General features: G+C 46.8%; 1 protein-coding gene across 6 annotated transcripts in view; it reads right to left on the reverse strand.

Moving 5' to 3' along the window:
• Epb41l4a (erythrocyte membrane protein band 4.1 like 4A) overlaps positions 1-13,719 on the reverse strand; it is a 204,717-nt gene that overhangs the window by 20,673 nt on the left and 170,325 nt on the right. For all 6 annotated transcript variants that reach the window (XM_076554897.1, XM_006977927.4, XM_076554896.1 and 3 more), the window contains 4 exons: positions 11,379-11,462; positions 10,754-10,867; positions 8,070-8,117; positions 6,897-6,974 (listed from right to left, as the gene is read on the reverse strand). In XM_076554897.1, coding sequence (XP_076411012.1) covers positions 6,897-6,974; positions 8,070-8,117; positions 10,754-10,867; positions 11,379-11,462 — 324 coding nt within the window. The remainder of the gene's footprint in view (positions 1-6,896; positions 6,975-8,069; positions 8,118-10,753; positions 10,868-11,378; positions 11,463-13,719) is intronic.

The raw sequence follows: 13,719 nt of genomic DNA on the forward strand, positions 1-13,719 counted from the left end.
TGCAAACTCCCAGGGGTAAACTCGGGAAGGGTTCAGCAGGTGTCCTGCTGCAGATTGCTTTTCCAGCTCCACAGAAACCACTAACCCTCTCCTCTTGCCTGCGTCTCTCACCTCTCCAAACCCCCTACTTGTGAACTCTCAGAACCAAGCAACACATCAAAGCCAAGGAGGAGGCTGGAATTCATAGACCGTCCCTCGGAACGTCCACACCAAGAGCAGGATGTTCTGCGGCTTCTTGAATGTGAAGAATGTTTTTTATCAAGCTTGGGGCATTTCCAGGGAAAGCTGGTGCATGAATGACTTTATTCTGCTCAGCCCACTTCCCAGGTCTCTCTTCCCAGCACATGTCATGGACAAGTTCAGGGTGCATGTCCCCTGTGCTCAAACCTACAGCAGTAAACTGCCTGGCCTTGCTTTTACTTTTTAGGTTTTTTTTATTAGCATATACTAATTATAATTAATGGTTTCATCATGACATTTTATACGTGCCCATGATGTCTTTCAATCATCCTCTCTTGCTCCTCTGACACTCTCACTGATCTCCTTCCTCTTCTCAATTACTGACTGACCTTTCTGATCTCAGGTATAAGACTGGAAATTCTAGCCAATTAAAACAACTACAATCTAATATTCACACGGCTCATTAACTTCTAAGTGCTGGTATTGCGACAGGCTCCCAATGTGATGATCGTAACCGGATCAATTGTTTCACTAGTGGGAACAGCAAAGGAAGCTCTGACTGAAGCTTGAGCAGGCTGGGGGTGGCCTCAGCTGATGCAGCGTTTGCTTAGCATGCATGAGGCTCCATCTCCTGCACTGCCTAAACTAGGCACGGCAGGGCACACCTACGATCTCAGCGGGGGAGGGCGATGGAGTTGCAGGACAATCGATTCAAAGTCACCCTTTGCTACATGCAAGTCTGAGGCCAGGCCAGGATACCTGAGATCTTGCCTCAAAATAAAAAAGTAAGTAAATAGATAAGGAATGAAAGAAAGAAAAAGAAAACTTAAAACAGTTTAGTTCTCAATCCTACCAGTAAACTGAAATACACATTTCATTTTCCAATGCCAATCCTTCACTATTTAGATCATAACCAACACATCATACCTTCTTGGGAGACATGACATAAAAACCCTCAAAAATCCGATTAGAAAACTATAGATACTGCCGCCAAGAAACTGTGTATCGGAAGCACACACGAGCTAGGAGGCCCCTTAGAACCAATGCAAGGGTGAGGATGAGAAAGCATGGTACAAACCAAGTGTGGTAGTGTACCTCTAACCCCAGCACTTGGGAGGCTGAGTGCTGAAAGTATATTGGGACTGTAGGAACACATGGGCATAACAGTCACAACAGGAAAGCCAGGCCCAAGAACTTACTGGAGGCATCGAACTGAGGGACAGATTCTAGAAATGGCTACAAAGGGTTAAAAAGCCACAGCAGGGTTTAAGGAGGCCTGAGAAACAGAAGCTGACAGGGGAAAAAGAAAAATTAAAAAAAAAAAAACACTTTATTTTGAGTGTCTATGAGCTTTATCTAGCCACTCTGCAGCACACACATATACACAGGTAGGGAGATTAAACAATCTAAAAACCAAGGGTCTTGCGGGGATGTGCAATGTGTGACCTGAGAGCGACTATTAGCAATTAGGACTGGAATGAAAGAACCTTGTGTCTCGACAGGCTGTGGAGGAAATCAGCACTGCTTGGCCAACTGCTGCCGACAAAATCCACATAGCCTATTTATCACTTACTACACTCTGCCGTCGAGGAAAGACACAAACATGTTGGTCTGCTCCTGACATAACGTCCTCATGCCAATGTAGTGGGAGAACCCTGCACCACACAAGGAGATCCTGTTTCAAAACACCAAACAGGGGTGACTGCTAGACTGTTGCTAAATACGTAAAGTTAGGGCAGGTGGGAGAATGGAAGACGGGAGGAAATGAAGAGCAGAAGAGGAGAGGGGAAGGAGAGGGCAGCTGAAGAAGCAGGGAGTCCAGACTGGGACTGGACTGGGACCCTGCACCCCAGCGCACGCTCACCTCGAAGATCCCATTTGATGCTACATTCAACAAAACACCTCATTATCGTATTCCACGCCCATGTTCAAGACCCAGAATACTAAGAATTGAGATGGCAAATGAGATGCCCAAGTATCACCACAGCAGAGCCAAGATGTTGACAAGCTGTGGGTTGTCCCGTCACACACCGGTGGCTCCTGTGCAAAGAAATGATTCAGGGAAGACAGAGGAAAGGAAGCTCAGAGAAGACGAGGAAGGAAAAATCATAAAACACAGAGGGAAACAGGAAAATGAAGAGGAGGTGATGTAACAAGAGAGACGGGAAGGTGCTAAAAGCCTCTTCTGGATGAACTCTACTGTAAACATTATTTCTCTTCACACATAAACAGGGATGTTAAAATGTTATTACTCACGAAAACAATAACGTAAAAGTAAGCCCCAATGGGTCAAGTTTTCTGTCACAAGAGCAACAACAAAAATCCCAGCATTCCCAGAGTGGCCTCAGGCCTAATCAAGACTTCCTGGCTGGGGATATAGCTCAGTTGGTAGAGTACTTGTCCAGCATGAATGAGGCCCTGGGTTTGGTCCCCAGAAGACACATAAAATGGCAGAATGGTGATGCATCCCTATAATCTCCGCCCTTGAGAAGTGGAGACCGGAGAACAGAGGTTGAAGGTCAGCCTGTGTTACAATGCCAGTCTGAAGCCAAGAGAGCTTCATGACACCCTGTCTCAAACACGCCAAGAGGGAATTCTCTTTATCTACATACATACATACATACATACATACATACATACATACATACATACATATCTGTAAAATCCAGGAAGAAGGTATAGCAAAGGAATCAACATCTGAAGACCAGGCACAACCTCTGGAAGTGAAACTGACTCTGAATATCCACAGGACCCACAGGAATTAGCACACTAGCTTCTCCTCTCTCCAAGGCTACAATTCCTCACAGTAAGAGGGGAGAGTGGAGTGTGTCGGGAGCAGGTGCTCGCTTCAAAGATTAGAAAACACTTGGGAGACGGGAGGAGTACAACCCAAACTAGTAATATGTGAAAAATACACAAGGAAGGCTGACCTTTACAAGCTGATGAAAACATAAAACAATAATAATTTGAATGGAGGTACCTTGGTAGGTGAATAAAGCTGCCCTCAGAGGCAAGGCCACAGGTTATTAAATGAAAATTCCAGGGCCAGAAGTGGGCCCATCTCCCTACAAGCTGCTAGGCAGGGAGGACCCTGACACACAGATAGACAGACAGACAGACAGGGAGGACCCTGACACATAGACAGACAGACAGACAGACATACACACACATACACACACACACACACACACACACACACACACACACACACACCCCAAAAATAATGGTAAATTGCCATTGGCTGCTCGTCAGAACTGGATAGTGAGGCCTATTGCTGAAAATACCACACACTGTGGCTGTGGGACACAGGGAAAGAATGAAGCTGCAATTGGCCTGGAAGCTTCCTCCCTGCTGGCTAGTCCTCGTGGCACAATCAGGTGCTATGCAGGCTGCTGGGGAAAACTGTCATCCATCGTGGTATTCAACTTTGGGCCCCATGTTCAGCAAGACTGACCTGCCAGGCAAGATGAAGCCACTGGCGGACCAGTGGCAAGGGCCAATACGGGGAGGTAACCACTGATTGGAGGCCCTCTCCACAGGAGGGAATTCACATCCGGCATCAGGAACCTGGTCCAAAGCCTGTGGTTGGGAAGGCTGTCGGCCCTGGTTCCTGCTGTTGTTTTGCTTCGTATGATGTGCATTTCAGACTGCCTTCCAAACAACTCAGTGCATGTACATAGAACGGTACTAATGTTAGCACTGATCATTGGAGTTTCTTACCTGCAGTGCTCCATGGTAACTCTAGAGACTCATACTGGTTAAAGTGCTAAGCATAAATGACTACTGAATGCTCAGCCATCAATCAACAACACACTCCTCCAAGGCTTAGGGACCAGGAAGACAAAGAGTCAGAGCGAACTGGGGAGGGCAGTGTGTAACACTGGCTGGGAGGCATGATACAGCCGCTGCACTCTGGGGCTCACAGCAGATGCAATTACCTGCACATGGCAAGGCCTGTCAACAGCTTGTCCCCGAAGTGGGAGGGCTCATAGGGTCCCACCTGCCCCCCTACGGATTTATGTGCAGCTAACATTGAATGGGGGGAGGGGACGGACACACGTTTTCTTCACTGGTATGGAAATTGGTAAAGGGCCTGTGTGCCTGTAAACAATCTTCATGAAATTCACTGATTGGGTCATCATCATTAAAAAAAGAAAGGACAGTAGAAAGGAGGTTGGATGAGAAGAGGAAACCGAAGATGAGGGTGGGAAGAGAAGGCAACGGGAGTGACTGTGATTGACATATATCATAACGTGCATAAAAACAGCATAATCAAACCGATCAACAGCTATAATACATGCTAACGAAAATTTAAAAATAAGTTTGTCCAAAAGTCGCTCCAAGGTTAAAATTTTCCAAAGCAACGACAAGGAAACATCCAATCGTAAGAAACAGAACATCAACACGTACCAGATTCTGTTTGGCTAGTGCTATGGTCACCAAAAACCTTTCATAAAAGCATAAAGGATGCTGCTGAGTGCTCGCTAGTCCCACTGGCAGCCAAGCACAGGGCAGCCGCACATGGCTGAAGGTTCAGCATCCCGCCAGGGAGCCTCCCGACAAGTGCAAAGGCAGATATGGAGAATCAGCGCTTTGCTGAACACAGAAGACTTCCTGCGCAGGAGCAGAGCTGCCGCTTAAACGTCCAGGTCTGATACCAAAGGAGGCATCCTGGTACGAAGATCACAGGCTAACGCCAGCTGGAGGGGGCTGGAATCAGCACAGCATGGTGGGCCAGTGGCACCCCGAGGAAGCCCCCTGACTTTGCACCCTCCTTCCACACACACCATTGCCTGCTGGGGCGGAACCTGCGTGGATGGAGGTCAGAGCTGGACACGCTTCTTTCTCCACCGGTTTCCTGCTATGCCTCCTCATCGACTTAGGGCACAGGAGCTTGCGTGATCCTAGGGCCATAGTGCCCAGAGGGTAAAAATCAATTGGCAAAGCCTTCTGGATCCTTTCTGTAAAATGTGAGCGGATGCTTGGGAAGCCACGTCTCATCACTAGTACTACAAAGTACATTAGCATCTGAACATTCAGAATCACTGCCATTCTAACACTAAGAAAGCCAAATGAAAAGAAAACAAAAAGCTGTCTGTGGGAGACAAAGATAATTCCCCATGGCGGGGACATAAGCCACAGTCAGCACAGCCAGACCAGCAATGGGCAATTTAAGGATCCGGCGGCAACCTTTCAATTCTGTTTCATTTTTAATAGCAAATGTCACCCTTAGCACATTTGGCCCCAAAAGACACTGTGTTTTTTGTTTTTGTTTTTGTGTTTTTGTTTGTTGTTTTTAAACAGGTTATCTTCCATGCAGGTGAGAACAGGCCCTTTAGGAACACAGTTGGAAGACACTAAATAAAACAAATAGATTCTGCCTTGATGAATCAGCACAGGCTGTTAAGCAGAAAAGCCAAAGCCGTTTTGTTTTGTTTTGTGCGAAATTGCTTGGTTTTACAGCAGGAAGAACGTACCTGAGGGAGAGCCAGCTCTCATAATTGGATTTTCACAGATACAGAAACTGAAATTGTTTCTTCGAGGAGTGTTATGACACGCAGAGATCTTGCAACTATCTAGTATAATCCCAGCCTCCAAGAGGGCGGTAGGCAGAGAGAGGGTTTTCCTAAACAAGAAGCCTACTCTCACAAGGCTGTCCAGGCTATTAGTCCACAGGCTTTGTAGTCAGAGGTGAGAGCATCCAGTCAGTGTGGAGCGAGGCCCCAGCACTAAAGAATGCCCTTGGAGATTGGTCCAACTTCTCACTCAGAAGAGAAAAAGATGGCTTAGAAAAGAGGAACGAGCAGGTCTGAGCACCACAGGAGTGGAAGCAGGTCTCTCTCTCTCTCTCTCTCTCTCTCTCTCTCTCTCTCTCTCTCTCTCTCTCTCTCTCTCTCTCTCTCTCAGCATCATGGATGCTTTAGTGCTAGACGTGTGTGTGCGGTGGTGGCTGCCCTGCATGCTGGAGAATGCTTAGCATCAACCCCGGTCAGCAGCAATCGCTCCCACCCAAATGTGACAAAAACAGATGTCTCCAAACACAACCAAATGTCCCCCGAAGGGGCAGCGCCTTCCCAGTTAAGAACCACTGGCTTTGAAATGGGTATGACTGACAATCAAACCTCTCTGAGGCCTGCCCGGGTGGTGTTTCCATAGCTCATGAATGTCTTTTGTTTTTAAATAAATGATTTGGAACTAGGGAGACGTGATTAATGCAAGAAGCCAACACAAGCGCTGACTACGTGCCAAGTGGTCTTATTAACAAGCTCTTAAAACCTGACTCCTACAAAGGTGACCGAAACACACTGGCCTGTTGTACCTCGTGTGACTGGAAACACATGTAGCTATAGAGAAGCTAAGACTAACAGAATCTCTAAGACGATGAGTCTCACTTTGGGGCTAAGTAAAATACAGAAATACCATATCCAGAGGTACTTCAAGGAGAAATCTCCACACAAACCGCAAACTCCTCCCCACCTTAGATAAATTCAACACACATTATACCCTAAATATAGAATTATCTTAAAAAAAAAAAAACAAGAATGTGCTTAAACTATCAAGTTATTTACTATCTTACCTAGAGATAAGAAACTCAAAGAGCAGAGGTTTCCTAAATGAGTGATTGTGGCCTTGGGACCATCAGGGAAGGAGGCAGCTCATGACCCCAGGGCAGCGACCATGGCAGAGCTGTAGGTACTGCGGTCTTTAAGTATTACCTGTTTCTCTTTTTCCGGTGCTCGCGGTTAGAATTTTCTGACTCACTGCCACTGCTTGTGTTACAGCGGGAGCGGGACCTGAAGACCAAGCAAAGACGGGAAAATGTATGACAAGTTTGTAGAGAGGTTCATCCGGTACTCCAGGTGTGAGTGTGAGCAAAACCACTAATCCAAACACAAAGAGCCATGTTACCCCTCTCCCAGGAGTGTTTCCGGACTCAGTCAAACATTAAGTCCACAGCTCAGAGAAAGAGCAAGGCAGGAGGAAGAAAGAAGCACATTAAGGGAAATGGATTCCCAGAAAGGACTCCGGAGACCCAGCGTGCCTAACAAAACCCAACTCGGCAAAGCCAAACGCACATGGTGGACAAAATAGGGATGCCATCTCATCTTCTCCAACCCTTCCAAGGGCAGGTAGAGTTTATTCCTACTGCTCTCAACTTGTACTGATCGTGTGACAGGCTTCACTAACAGAATGAGGTGTGGGGATAGCCTGCTAGTTCCAAGAGGAGCCCAAATCAGGGCCATGCGCTCTGCTTCCTTCCAACCACGCTCTAAGGAAGCCTGTGCTCCAACCACCCTGCCAAGATGCTATATCTACCTGAGAGAGACCCTTTGGGCAACACAGCATCAGCTACCATCTGACCACTGTTCAATCCACGTGGACACACACACACACACACACAGACACACACACACACACACACAGACACACAGACACAGACACACACACACAGACACACACACACACACACACACACACACACAGACACACACACACAGACACACACACACACACAGACACACACACACACACACAGACACACACACACACACACACACACACACACAGACACACACGCACAGACACAGACACACACACACACACACACACACATACACGTTGCTGTTTTAAACCAAGTGTGGGGTGGTTTACAATATGGCAGGGCACAGCCTGAGACAGCTCCCCAGAAGCACAAAAGGAACAGATAAAAGAGAAACGCCAAGGGTCAGAACAGAGTGGAAGACGGAGATCCAACTGGAACTGGAGCTAAAACCCAAAGACGAGTGATACCATCATAAAGCAGCCGCAGCAGAGGGAAGAATCTCCACTCTTGCTTCGGCTGTGAACACCCCCCTTTCCCCTCCCCGACTCCTCCCTTTGCTTTTTACCTCCTCCTCTGCTTTAGATCTGAGTCTTCACCACTGTTATGAGCTTTCCTGAGGAGAAAAGAAGAAATTACACAAAGCAGCATTATCAACAGCTAAGAAAGCACACGGAGTTTCCCATCAGTTAACCCAAATGCCTTTTGTACTGGTTCACTGGCCACACATTTAAGTCATGTGTATACATCCAGCCCTATGACAGGTCCCAGAAACACGGCACACCACCAGCTGGCCTCAGGAACCCCGTCATCGAGAGCGAGGCTGTGGTTTATGTGTAATGGCCATGTTGGAGAAGCTACATTCACCCAACAACAGGGCTAGCCTGTGGTTTCTAGGTATGTAACCCTCCAAGCCAATGTTCAGCTGGTTCCAGCTCTCACTCGAATTCACTTTCCAACATCCTGGCCTTGAATTCCTTCTTTCTTCTATAATAACCTCACCCACCACAACTCACCAACCTACATCTTCATTAAACTTGAACCTTTATTACCTCAAACCATCTCCAAACACACTGCTTTCTCACCACACCGCCCCCTCCTTCCTGTCTACCTTTAAGCACTTCTAGTAGGATATTTTGTTTAAAAAAAAATGCAGGCACTGAAGCCAGACCACGTGACTAGGAATCCCACCTTCCCCACTGAAGAGCTTTGAGACTCAAGCTACTCCTTTCAGTGGCTTGGTGTTAATTTTTGTATGTAAGGGTGTTTTGCCTGCATGTACGTCTGCATACCAAGGATGTACCTGGTGCCCTCAAAGGCTCTGCAGAAGACAGTGTTGAATCCCCTAGAGCTGGAGTTACAGATGATTGTGGGCTGCTATTTAGGTACTAGGCATCAAAGCTTGGTTCTGGAAGAACAACCAGTGTTCTTAACCACTCATTCATGTCTCCAGCCTCAAGTGGCCCAGTTTTAATAGAACCTCCCATAAACAGTTGTGAGGAGGAAGAAAACAGCTGGAGAGATGTTGCGGCAGGTAAGAGCATGAACTGCTCCTATAGAGGGCCTGAGTTCAGTTTACCGGGCAGCTGATCTGTCACTCCAGCTCCTGGGGATGGAACAGTACAGGCACCTGCACTCAGATGCACTGCTCCCCCTCCCAACACGCACATGCACGCGCGCGCGCACACACACACATACACAATTTAAAAATAAGGAATCTTCAAAACCAGGCATTTCCAGTGAAAGGGACATGTGTCACTGTAGGCTGTCACTATTCCTGCTTCCTCGCCTACCGTCACCCTTCCCTTTACCTGACCCCATGAGCTCTGCCTACTGCATCCTTAGTCAGCTTAGGTTCCAGTCAGTAACCTACACGCCAATTCTTGGTACTATCCCCAGCTCTGCTTTTTATCCCCTCATCTTGGCAAACTATCACACAAAGGATCCGGGTTTTTGGGACCAGCCCCAAACAGCTAGCTGAGCATCAGTGGCCAGAAGGAGCTGGACAGGAGTGTGTTGGGTACACCGTCAACCGGCTTTCCTGACTTCATCATGCTTCAGGCACTCAACAGAGTGACACCTCTTTCTGACCTAAGCACTGTCTCCGTAGAGTGCTGTCAACATCTCCTTTGGTGCCCTTTGGCTAAGGGGCGTCTGCATTAGCTGGTCTCTGCTTTCTCCTCCCATAGGCAAAAGGACGCTTCCATCTTCCCTCCATCGGAAACAAAAACTTACATCTCCCCGTTACCTATGGAACTGTCTTGACCACCAAAGTTAGCTCCCCCACCACCCCCACATGCTACGTGAGTCCCGGCCATCTTCCTTAACTTCCCGCTCACCTCTCACATTATAGTCAACGTGCCCTGACAAAACCCTTTTTGTCGCTTTTAATATTATCACCTTTTTCTTAACACCATGCTGGTGTTTGTATGTGAGGGGCCAGAGGGCAGCTTGAAGGGGCTGGCTCTCTCCTTCCACCATATGGCTTCCAGGATTGAACTCGGGTCATCGGACTTGGCAGCAAGCACCATACTTGTGGAGCCGTCACACTGGCCCTCAACATAAACTTTGATCTATACACTCCTCCTCTTCTTCCACTCGTTCCTTCCGCTCTTTCAGAGCCTAACTTCCTGAGAGGTGTCTAAAGACTGCCCCACCCCCTTCCTATATACCATCCAACTCTCAGAAGAGTGGACCTGCCTCCTCAACGCCACCACCGGGCCTCCGTCTTCCCATTGCCTCTAACATACTTAAACACGCCCCTGCCCTTATGTTAACTTGGGGGTGATTAAGCATCCACACAAGCAAAGTGGCACCTATAAAGACAGCAGGTTCATGGTCTCTGCTTCAAAAGAGGCTCACCGATGCAAGCTTACACCATCAGTATCACTTTGGAGGATGGAGCACAGTGACTTCAAGTGTAGTTCTAGTTCCCAATGGAGTAACATTTAATAGGTATTATTGATACCATGCAAGGCACATTATATTGTTAGTGTATTATCTGCGTTTTTAAATTTGCCGTTTTTAATAAAGAAAGCACGTGACTATCAGTATTTCATAAAAAAAAAATATTCTCTAAAACCGTTTCAGATAAATACTTCAGGACTCCCAACTTGCTTTATTTTGAAAAGAACAGGATTCCGGCTATCACGAGGAGACAGAAGCAGTGGCTTTCTGAGGATCACTTTACAGAATCGAGCCCAGGTCCCAACGCTTCCGATCCCACTGGGATGGGAACTGTGCTCAGCTCACCTCCGCCTCATTGGCTGTGCCGAGTCGTTATCACTGCCGCAGGAGAGGTTACGCTGGCGGGTACAGGGAAACTTTGGTGACCTAGTTCGGTCACTGGGCGAGTTGTAGAGGCCGCTGGAGGGAAAGAAAAATGGTTCATGTACCAGCTTGAGAGTTTTTTTTACAAGAACAAGTGTGGAATGTTAGCATTGATGTCATTGGGAATTTTTCTCAGAATCAGTGGTTCTCAACCTTCCTAATGCTGTGACCCTTTTAATACAGTTCCTCATGCTGTGGTGACCCCCCCCACACACACACACACCATAAAATAATTTTGTTCCCACCTCATGACTGTAATTTGCTACTATTATGAATTGTAATATTAAACATCTGCTGTGTGAACCCCAAGGGGGTCGTGACCCACAGGTTGAGAACCACTGCTCTGAACCATTACAGTGGCCCTGTGGGTGGCTTTTTATGCCCGCTTGTTTCCCTTTCTGACATTCTAAAAGGTTTCACATTAGGAAACATGCTCCTGGTGTCCACTTCAGCACTTCCTGAAGCTACAGAGCAGTTAGCTTCTTGGGTAAGTGTGACAGATACACTCTCTGCTGCCCTTCTTTCCAAAGACAGTGAGACGTCTTACCTCTGGGGTCCGTTTTCTTCCCACGGCGCATGAGATTTGCTTCTTTGGGGATCAGGGCTGTTCTCACTCTTTGCTTTCTTAAAACTTTAATAGTAAAGAATGGAAAGTAAGTGCATCAGAAAGATAAATTATGTTAATTCACACTGATTTATTCAGAAGACTTATGTAACAAACGTTAAGATGGATACATACACACATACTTCCTTGTGTATAGCTGTGACTCATTCCAAAAAGGACCTAAGATGGCTGCTTAATAAACAGTCTTTCTCTAGTAAGTACTTCATGTCTCCTCCCTGAGTCTAGTTGTATTGCTTTACGTGAAGAGAAGCCAAGCTGATCAATTGTTAAAAACTTTCCGAAGAGTCCACTCTAGTGGGGAAGAGGAGATGGTGGGAACCAGGTAAGCCAAAACTAAGGATGTGAGGAAAAGCCTTACACAAAACCACTCCTTAGTAAGTTAATTAAAAAACGGAATTTAAGTTGGAGTATGGTCGCAAATGCATTTAATGCCTGAACTGGACAGTAGAGACAAATGGATCTCTGAGCCCAGGACCAGGCTGGTCTACATAGGGTGTACCTGCACATTATATGTTGTATATAAATATATATGATGTTTTATATATATATTATTTCTAAGGAGTTTAAATGGAGTATTCCGCATGGATGACAGCACTTTCCCCAGAAGCCTTGGGTTATTAGATGAAAATCTCAGTATCAGGTGTGGAAACCTTCCTATGAATTTTGTCAGCGAGGCCCAGAGGCACCCAAAACAACAGAGGCCATGGGCATTGCGCTTGCTTGCCCACCATAACTAGACAATAAGACCCCACTGCTGAAGAAAACAACACAATTCAGTTGTAAAACATACAGAAATCAAGCCAGAACTGACCCGGAAGCTTTCTCCCTTCTGGCCACCTTTCACAGTGCTGAAAGTTGCTATGCAGGCCGCGGAGGGAGAAAAGCCATCGGGGTGTTTTCTGCCCTGCAATACATGCCAGGTGACAGGTGCCCACAGGTATAACAATGGAATGGCGGTTAATGGGGCTAGCCAACTGCTTTCTGATTGAATTTGAGGTCTGTTCTACAAGAGACAATACCTGCCTAGTGAGAAGGGGCTTGGGGGAGAGAGGGAGAGAAGGAAGGGCCATGGGAGGGGAAGAGGAGAGATGGTCCTTCCCAGGAAAAGCAGCAGTAAGAACTAGCAGATAGAGAAAGCACCACAATGAAGAGGAAGAGAACCTGGGTAGAAGTCTGAATGGGAACGGTCACCATCACCGTAGGCTTATGTGTTTGAGTGCTTGGTCCCCAGTTGGTAGAACTGTTTGGGAAGGATCAGAAGGTGTGACCTGGCCGGTGGAGGTGTGTCACTGGTGCCTTGAGGTTTCAAAAGCCGGTGCTATTCCCAGTTAGTCCTCTCTGCTTCATGCTTATGGATCAGATGCAACCTCTCAGCTACTGTGCCACGCCTGCCACCATGATGACTGCCATGGACTCTAATCCTCTGCAATCATGAGCCCTAAATTAAATGTTTCTTTGTGAGTCAAGTTACCTTAGTCATGGTGTTTTGTCATGGCAACAGAAAAGTAACTACAACACTGGAGCATCCATTGACATGAGGCTGGCATTCTTCAGCAGTGGCCAGATGCCCTGGCTCGAGCTTTGGCTCTAGAGCTCTGAAAGCTAACCCTGGGCAGGACCAGGCTACCCTATCTGACCTCTGCCCAGCTTCCGGATATCTTGGCTCCGTCCTTCCGGATCAGAATGACTTTTGAAGACCATTTCCTGACCTAGTATCGCCTTTCTGCCCTAAGAATGTAAATATAACTCAAGCCCAACAAACTGTTTTGGAACACCTCGGCAAACAGAGGAAGGGATCAGCAGCAGGGCACGGGGCCACTGCTCACTTCCTCTGGAGTCTTAGCTTGCAGAGAAAAAGAGTTACTTAGCTGCTAAGCCACTTCTAATCCTGGCCTTTTGAGGGATCTGGATAGTTGTTACAGAATATGGCTGTAGCAGAATTCTTGGTAACAGCAACCAAGAGGGAAAGGAGAAGGTGACAAGGATATTACAGAAACAAAACAAACAAGCTTCTGTCTTGGGACACTCTTTCCACACAGGAATAATACACACCTGTAGAAGGTACATCCAACAAATGCATACACATCCAAGGCTTAGGAGACAGTAGGTTGTTTCATATAGGCCCAAGATATTGCTTAATAATGATTTAAAACCACAATTTCAAAGATCAAATTCCCAAAGTAAATGCTTCCCTTTTGAAACAAGGAAAAGCAAAACAAACAAAAAAAAAACACACAGCAGAGATTCAGTACAGTCATATGAA

Source organism: Peromyscus maniculatus, chromosome 19 (assembly GCF_049852395.1).
Source record: "Peromyscus maniculatus bairdii isolate BWxNUB_F1_BW_parent chromosome 19, HU_Pman_BW_mat_3.1, whole genome shotgun sequence".
Lineage (NCBI taxonomy): Eukaryota > Metazoa > Chordata > Mammalia > Rodentia > Cricetidae > Peromyscus > Peromyscus maniculatus.